Consider the following 9,079-nt stretch of genomic DNA (forward strand, 5'->3'; position numbering starts at 1 on the left):
GGGGTCTAAAAGACCCCAAACCCCTCCTCTGCGCTTGGAAACATTCAAAACGCCACGTTTGGCGGTTTTATATGCTGTAATTTATTAGATTTTTTTAGCGTAGAATGTGGGGAAGTCCCCTCCCCCTCCTTGTAATGGCAGGCTGTCCAATGACTTCATTGGAGAATTGTCTTATTCTATAAAGGACTGTGTGCTGTCCGAGGTGATATTGTGATCAGATTTGTATGTAACTGATACTTTGTACATATTTTGTGTCATTTACCTATCAGGCAGCTTATGGCTTTATCTATGGACATCGATCTGCTGTTGATGATGGAAATAGATACAAATAGACAAAGATTTGGCTGGGCTGATTGAATAGATAAAGGTTTCATTTTTCTTGTTTCTCTCCCCCATTGTGTTGTGGGATAAAAGCTCCGCGATCTTCCCAACGTGTGATTTGAGATAAAGTAACAATGTAAGGCGGGAGATTGTGGAGGATGTTTTATTGTAAGAATGTGTGAGTGCGGCATATAGATGTTTATTCAGCTCTGCCGCCTCGTGGTGATTCGTGGTAGAACAGTCGGGTGTGTGTGCAGTACGAGGCGATGAATATGGAATGTATATAGGCAGAAAGTGGAGATAGATCTCCGCAATAAATCTAGAATCAGGATGGGAATAGAAGGAAGGTTCGATCCATTCCCCTCCCAGTCTAGGCGATCTACAGTACTTATCTAAAGATAATTTAAAGAGAAAAGTTTTCTATTTTCTAAAAATTAATTAACTTCCTAAATAACAAAACACATGAAGATCGGAGTAGAGCTCTGCTGTGATGTCTGTGGGTGGCTCTTAGAAGAGCCTTTGTGTGTTGTTGGGATGATGGGGAGATTACTTGGCGCTGGTGTACTTGGTGACGGCCTTGGTGCCCTCGGAGACGGCGTGCTTGGCCAGCTCTCCGGGCAGGAGGAGGCGGACAGCCGTCTGTATCTCCCGGGAGGTGATGGTGGAGCGCTTGTTGTAATGAGCCAGGCGGGAAGCTTCGCCGGCGATGCGCTCGAAGATGTCATTGACGAAGGAGTTCATGATGCTCATGGCCTTGGAGGAGATGCCGGTGTCGGGGTGGACCTGCTTGAGCACCTTGTAGACGTAGATGGCATAACTCTCCTTCCTGCTCTTCCTCCGCTTCTTGCCGTCCTTCTTCTGGCTCTTGGTCACGGCTTTCTTGGAACCCTTCTTGGGCGCCGGGGCGGACTTGGCTGGTTCAGGCATGATAAGGGTTAATGTGTTCTCTCCGCTGTGTGCAGTGACTGTGAGCTGGATCCGCCCTCATGTGCTGCTTTTATAGGCGTCCTATGCAAATCACTGCTCCTCCTCCTCACTCTTCTATTGGAGGATTCAGTCATGTGATGGGGAGGGGTGGAATGATTTCCTTCCTTGTTTACCGATTGGTATAGAAACAAGTCAGAACGCTATTGGGTGGCTTCAAATGTAACCAATCACAGAATGTGACGTCAGAGCAGTGACTGTATAAATAAAAGGAAGGGACCAGGAATTTGGTAACTTCGTCTGACGACTCTCTCATCTCACAATGTCTGGCCGCGGTAAACAAGGAGGAAAGGTTCGGGCTAAGGCCAAGACCCGATCATCCCGGGCTGGTCTGCAGTTCCCAGTCGGTCGTGTTCACCGCCTGCTCAGGAAGGGCAACTATGCCGAGCGGGTCGGGGCCGGAGCTCCCGTCTATCTCGCCGCTGTCCTCGAGTATCTTACCGCTGAAATCCTCGAGCTGGCCGGTAACGCCGCCCGCGACAACAAGAAGACCCGCATCATCCCCCGACACCTCCAGCTCGCCGTCCGCAACGACGAGGAGCTCAACAAGCTGCTCGGGGGCGTCACCATCGCCCAGGGAGGAGTCCTGCCCAACATCCAGGCCGTGCTGCTGCCCAAGAAGACCGAGAGCCACAAGGCTGCCAAAGCCAAGTAATCGCCAACAACTCCCCCTATCACCCCCTCACCAAACACAAAGGCTCTTCTAAGAGCCACCCACATACATCACAGCAGAGCTCTACTCTCATTTCAATGGTGTGCAAAACTGATTTTATTTATTTCTTCTATTTTGGGTTAGGTGAAGATGTATCAAATACGATAAACCCAAATATGTTTTAGTGCGATTTTCTGGTCTAAATAAATTCTTATGTATTCTGAGTAGCACAGATCATAAATCTAGATGTCCGCCTTTACCTTCTCTCTCATCCTTATACTGCAGCACAAAAGCTTTTCTCAGTCTCCCACATCTCTATAGAGAGCACAGAGATCCCCGATTGTGTCTACGGCAAGCAGCCAATTATTGGTTTAAATGCCCCAAACCGCAGATTGTTTATTCACACTTCTAATACAGGGAAATTGTACTGAGAACATTTCCTAACTATAAATATGCGGAAATCCATTGGGAGATCTGATTGGACATTTGGATATCTAAAGATTTCACCTTGGTGGGGAGCACAATGGGCGATCATGAGACGTGTCAGTGCTTCCAGCCATTGCCAGTTCTATCCTATTATAAAGATTTATAGAACAATGTCTTCTCACAGAGACTCCTCCTCATTGTCCTCCATACTTTACTTTTACTACATTTCTTCTACAGATCAGAAATTATTCATTATATACCAAACATCCCCACCTGAAACATCAACACAGATCAGTCAGAGCCTCCATCAGATTTTTTTTTTTGTTTAAAAAAAATATATATTTTCCTCCAAGGAGTGTGAAGGGGGATCTGAGATCTGTGTTCCTTTTCAGATGGGGGATGTTTGTTTGCTATTTAATATTCAATGATCTCTAATTCTGCTGAATATCTTCTGGAGATCAAAGGATGGAGGAAAATGACAGCCAGTCCCTGTAAGGAGATCACATCCTTCCTTCACATTAAATACGATATAAACAAATATTAAAAAATAAATAAATATATAGCACGTTGTTCCCTCACCCGGGTCACAATCTTAGGTGAGGAAATCTACAATCAGATCTCCTAAACATGTATATGCCGCACTCACACATTCTTACAATAAAACATCCTCCACAATCTCCCGCCTTACATTGTTACTTTATCTCAAATCACACGTTGGGAAGATCGCAGAGCTTGTATCCCACAACACAATGGAGGAGAGAAGCAAGAAAAAGGAAACATTGTATCTATTCAATTAGCCCAGCCAAATCTTTGTCTATTTGTATCTATTTCCATCATCAACAGCAGATCGATGTCCATAGATAAAGCCATAAGCTGTCTGATAGGTAAATGACACAAAATATGTACAAAGTATCAGCTACACACAAATCTGATCACAATATCACCTCGGACAGCACACAGTCCTTTATAGAAGTTAGAAGTAGACAATTGTCCAATGAAGTCATTGGACATGTTTAGCACCTTTACTAATATATACATATTATACATATTTATAGATGGATCTTCATTAGCAGATTAAAAACCTAAATTGTTAGTATTAAAGGAGCTAGGGAATAAAGGCCTCCTCACAAGGTAGTGCTGTGAATGTGAGCCGAAAAAGGTGTCACATCCCAAATTTAATAGCAAAATTGATCAGTGAACTTATGGACTTTTAGGCACCAAACTACACAAAATGTTTAAAAAAATTATATATTTCATTACATTTTGTTCTTAAAACTAGTGATCGACCGTTATCGTTTTTTTTTATTGCCGAAAACAATATTTTGGTCATCGCATATCAGTATCGGCCGATATTGACCGATATTTTCGTACAAACAAAAATTGTTTTATTTTTTTTTTTTACAGGTACTCTTGTGGTGGGATCTGGGGGTCTAAAAGACCCTAAACCCCTCCTCTGCGCTTAAAAGCATTCAAAATGCCAAGTTTGCGTTTTGAATGCTGTAATTTTTTTGAATTTGGCACCGAGTACCCGAAAGTGATGTCATGACTATGGATGGCCTTGCAGTTCGCCCAGCGGTCGGTTTGCACAAATTTTGCTTTTTCGCAGCCTGACAATTTTGTGAACATATGGTGTTGTTGTTCGCAGTGGCCATACTGTATTAGTTTACATTGGGGAGAACTTTGACCCATGACACACCTGTCAGGTGGAATGGGACAGCCAATTGAAACATTTTAGCACATGGAGATGCCTCCTACCTTATAAATAGACCAGAGCTGGCGGCCATTTCACGTTCTGCTTTTTGTCAGCGTAGGGAGAGGTTGGCGAGTGCCTGTAGAGATGGACGAACATCGGCCGGGGCCGTTCATGAATGTCAGCCGCAAATTTCCTCAAAAGTTTGCGAACCGCGATTTTGCGGCGGGCCCCATTGACTTTAATGGGAGGCAAACTTTAAAAACCTTTAGGTCATATTTGCAGCCACAAAATACTTACTCACTGTACACAAACAGCCCCAGCACATGGACAATGTGATAACAGAAGTATTGCAAATGAAAAAGTTGCCCTAATTTTTTTTTTTTACAGCAATTTTTTTTTTTTTCATAAATCAGCCAGAACTGACAGCAGCTGGTAAATACATTGTCTAATATATATAGGGTCCATTCACACATCTGTAAAATGGGTCCACATCCGATTAACATAGGGCGAGCCGAGCAAGCTGGACGCTTTGGAGGGGAGCTCCGTCTAACCAGCTTTCTAATCCATCGCCATCCACCGCTCAAACCCCATCCACAGCCTCCACACCATCGAGGAACATCCTCTGAGACCCGCTGTACAGGTCAGTACAAGTCTTGGGAGTCTCGCTGGCGATAATCCGGGGATCCGGATTCGGGGCCTACATCACCTCCGAAGCCGCGGCCTTTCCTAGCGGCCGCCGCGATCCGACGTCCGGTCCAGCGGCGGCTCTCCGGGCTCCTACGGTCTCCCTAACTGCAATCTGGAGACTCCCTCCACCTGCCTGGGCACCCCGGGACCGCCATCCACCTTCTGGGATGCGAAATACGTCTGCAGAGTGGCGCCTGAGGTTGCGGCCTAGCTGTCCTAGAAGCCGCGGCCTCTCCTACCACTGTGCTCCACACGCCGGGCGCCGGGTAAGCATTATACCCCAACTGACCTTATACCTCAGCAGCTGCATCCAGACTCTTTGCCCGCACTATATCCTACCTGCTGCAGTGACGTATATCCAACTACCTACCCTGTACATTGCAACCACCTGACCATATCCAGGCTCAGTCTCCAACCAGCAAGATATAGCAGGATCTCCCCCCAGAATGACATTAACTCTCCTCGGCTGTATCTATGCTTTTTAATCTCTTGCTCATGTCTACATTACATTGATGTAGTAACTTTAGTCCAACATTTAAGCTCTCTTCTCACACGGGTGCATGGTCTGCCGCAGACCATGATGATTGCGTGAGTCAGGCACTCCGCTCCATGTTCCGGATCCACTGCAACCTGAAGCCACATCCCCAAGTCGCACATCACCCCATTGACCACCCTCACACAGGCAAGGCGTCAGGGTATGCCGCACCGCGGTTACAAACCGCCTGCACCTCGCCGCCTCACTGACTATTTCAACGCCACCAATATGCGGCCTCCACAGCATGGTGCCGACAACGAGACCGGCCGGTCTCCAACTCCCTCCACTACCCAGGAGCAACATCCCAAGGCATCGCCTCCATCGAGCGACCCTCTCACATCCATCAGTGCTGGAGAGATGGACACTACAGCGCCACCTGACATCACCATGTCAGGACTCACATCAGACAGAGGTAAGAGGCTCGCTTCCTCCCCTGCCCAATCTCCATATAAAGGCCCACATCCTAAGAAGCAATTATGGTCCGCAGACACAGACAGCGACAGAGCCCCAGCTTTGGCAGCACTTCCCGCTTCAGATAATCCAGCGTCAGAGGCTGCTATTAAATCCATGCTACTCACCTTCCAGAAAGATCTGCACAGGGAGCTTCAATTATCCCTATCACAAGTTCAAGACAGAATAGATTGCCTGGAGGTCAGAACTGACAACTTAGAAGACACTGTTCAGGAGCACGTTAGAGCGCACAATGAAGTATTGGATACTCAGGATTACCAAGCAGAAGAGCTACATCGCATCAAATTGAAACTTGCAGACCTGGAGGATCGCTCCAGGCGTAATAATATAAAATTCAGAAATATTCCTGAATCTGTTAAACCTAATGAACTGACCCAGTATCTACAGCGTTTGTTCTCCGTGCTCCTTCCAAGCTTGGATACACGCGACTTGCTTATTGACAGAGCCCACCACATCGCTAAACCTTCTCACCTACCTGCTGACGTGCCCAGGGATGTGCTGGCAAGAATTCACTTTTTTCCATGTGAAGGAACAAATCCTCCACACAGCTAGGGTGTCGAAACCCCTGCCGGCCCCATACACCGATTTGGCTCTCTTCAGCGACTTGTCACCGGCCACAATGGAGATGCGTAAAGCTGTCACACCTATCACGTCCATCCTTCAAGAAAGAAAAATAATCTACAAATGGGGTTTCCCTACCAAACTCCTGGTAACTTACCAGCAACAAATGGACCCTATCCTGTCACCTAAAGATGAATACAAGAAGCTGACAAATTGGGGTCTCCTCTCGCTTCCCCCTCTCACCCCTCACCATGGCAAGTCTCACCCTAATACGTCCTCTCAACAAGGTCCCTCTCCTGACAGGAACAAAACCTAATGGCTTCCCCTTCCAACGTATTCCATGCCACTACTGGATCCGGTGTGGTTGTTGAATCACCACTCTACCCACACCTTCGAGGTATAGTGTGCCAAGCACACTTGTCAATTTTTCTTTTACTCTTGCTATTACAATTTTCCTCTTACTGGTTTATTGCATTGAGTCACAGGCTTAGAGGCAGTTTTGCGCCTCTTTATATCTCCAATTTGGTATTGTCTAGTCATTAATTGTTACCCTTACCGCATAGATACTATTGTGCAGTATCTCTTGATATCTCATATTATTTGTTTATTAGTTTGTTGACTGTTACGTGTATTACAGTTTGATACTTCCCGTTTCCCTCTCCAAGGGGATCGGGAGCCTGTGGTCCCGTTCTTCCACTCACTAGTATCCACCTACAGAACTCATCATGACACTCAATATCACCTCTATCAATGCTAAGGGCCTCAATTCCCCATTTAAAAGACACCTCTTATGGAAGGAAGCCCTATCCTCTCAAGCACATGTTATTTGTGTACAAGAAACACACTTTCTACAATCCAATCCTCCAAAATGCTCTCACAAACAATTCCCTCACTGCTTCTTTGCCAACGCCCCAAAGAAAAAAAGAGGGGTAATGATCGGCATACGAGACTCCATCACGTTTGCACTACACCATTGTGAAATTGACCCCGAAGGTAGATACTTAATTTTATCCGCTACCTTTGGACACTCTCGGATGACCCTAGTAAATGTGTACGCCCCCAACACAGCCCAAAATAAATTTTACTCTCTCCTATTTGCCAAATTGGCACCATTCAGATCAGATCCAATTCTTCTTTGTGGCGATTTTAATGATATTGTAGATATTAATTTAGACACTTCCAACCCTATAAGTCGCAGACCCTCAGCCCTTGCTGCCCTTCTGACAAATGAGGACATGTATGAACCCTGGAGGTGCTTACATGGTGATGAACGGGACTACACATTTTTCTCTCACCCTCAACAGTCTTACTCTCGAATTGACCTCTTTCTGACCGATAAACACACCTTGCAATTGGTCACAGAAGCCACTATTGGTTCTATAACGTGGTCGGACCACGCACCGATTTCCCTCAAAATTTTAGAAAGGGGTGCTTCGCCACCACACACCATTTGGAGGCTAAATTCCTCTCTAATTACAAACCCCACATATGAATCCGAGATTCGATCCGAGATTGAGACCTTTTTTGAACTAAATGGTGACTCTGTACCTGCTCATTCCATTACCTGGAATGCGCATAAAGCCTTCCTACGGGGGTTGTTCATCAAATTAGGGTCCCAGGAACGCAAAAAACGCTCAGCCACCACAAATTCCCTTCTTACTCGTATTAGGGACCTGGAAAAAATCCACAGACAAAACGTGTCTGATATCACACACGCAGAATTGAAATCTGCTCGTTCCCAACTAAGTACCCACCTTCACCAAAACTTTGATCTATACATTAAATGCCTTAAACTGCAGTTCTATACCTCTGCCAACAAAGCGGGCGCTTTCCTTGCCAAACTGTCCAAGCATCAGACAGCCAAAACCAAAATCCAATACCTCACGAACTCCGCGGGTAATCGTCTGCGCAACCCCCTGGACATTGCTAATGAATTTAGCACTTTTTATGCACAACTGTACAACTTAAAAGATAAAGATCCATCCCCTCCCCCCTCGCCAGCTGACATCTCCCACTTCCTATCTTCTGTCCAACTCCCGCATGTATCACCTACACAATTGGAATCCTTATCTGCCCCATTCTCTCAAGCAGAAGTTCTTGCAGCTATTAAATCTCTTCCCCTCCACAAGGCTCCTGGCCCAGATGGATATTCTAATGAATATTATAAACACTTTGCCCCCCAAACTCGCTCCACATCTTTGCAAAGCATACAACCACTACGTCTCCACTGGCAACATGCCTAAGGAATCATTAGAGGCCCTGATAGTCACATTCCCCAAACCAGGTAAATCCCCTGACAGTCCTGCCAACTATCGTCCGATCTCCCTGTTGAACACGGACACAAAACTATATGCGAAATTGCTAGCCCAACCCCTCTCTACAATCCTTCCCCAACTCATTCACCCAGATCAAGTGGGTTTTATACCAGGTAGGCAGGCGGCGGATGGCACTCGCCGCCTCGTCGACCTTATCCAACACGCGGAGCACTGTCGGACGCCTTCTCTCTTCCTTTCCCTGAACGCGGAGAAGGCGTTCGACAGGGTCCACTGGAAATATATGGAGGAAGTCCTCTCCAAATTCGGATTATCAGGCCCTTTTCTCACTGCTATTATGAATCTGTACTCCTCTCCCAGTGCACGGGTTTGGACTTCCGGGATCACCTCTGACCCGTTCCCAATAACAAATGGCACACGCCAAGGATGCCCACTCTCCCCCTTGATTTTTGCTATGGTTATGGAACCTTTGGCAC

At 46.2% G+C, this 9,079-nt stretch overlaps 2 protein-coding genes across 2 annotated transcripts; one reads left to right on the top strand and one right to left on the bottom strand.

The window, feature by feature from the left end:
• Positions 1-867: 867 nt before the first annotated feature.
• Positions 868-1,248, bottom strand: LOC309544051 (histone H2B 1.1; the record flags this gene model as incomplete). The annotated part of the gene is made up of 1 exon (XM_082276441.1): positions 868-1,248. The coding sequence occupies one exon, from the start codon at positions 1,246-1,248 to the stop codon at positions 868-870; it is 381 nt and encodes a 126-aa protein (XP_082132567.1).
• Positions 1,249-1,567: 319 nt separating this feature from the next.
• Positions 1,568-1,960, top strand: LOC309544048 (histone H2A type 1-like; the record flags this gene model as incomplete). Its single annotated transcript, XM_082276438.1, has 1 exon — positions 1,568-1,960. One exon carries the CDS (start codon positions 1,568-1,570, stop codon positions 1,958-1,960), a length of 393 nt encoding a protein of 130 aa, XP_082132564.1.
• Between the last annotated feature and the right edge of the window lie 7,119 nt (positions 1,961-9,079).

The sequence above is a fragment of the Pelophylax lessonae genome (genome assembly GCF_965119305.1).
Source record: "Pelophylax lessonae genome assembly, contig: HAP1_SCAFFOLD_729, whole genome shotgun sequence".
Lineage (NCBI taxonomy): Eukaryota > Metazoa > Chordata > Amphibia > Anura > Ranidae > Pelophylax > Pelophylax lessonae.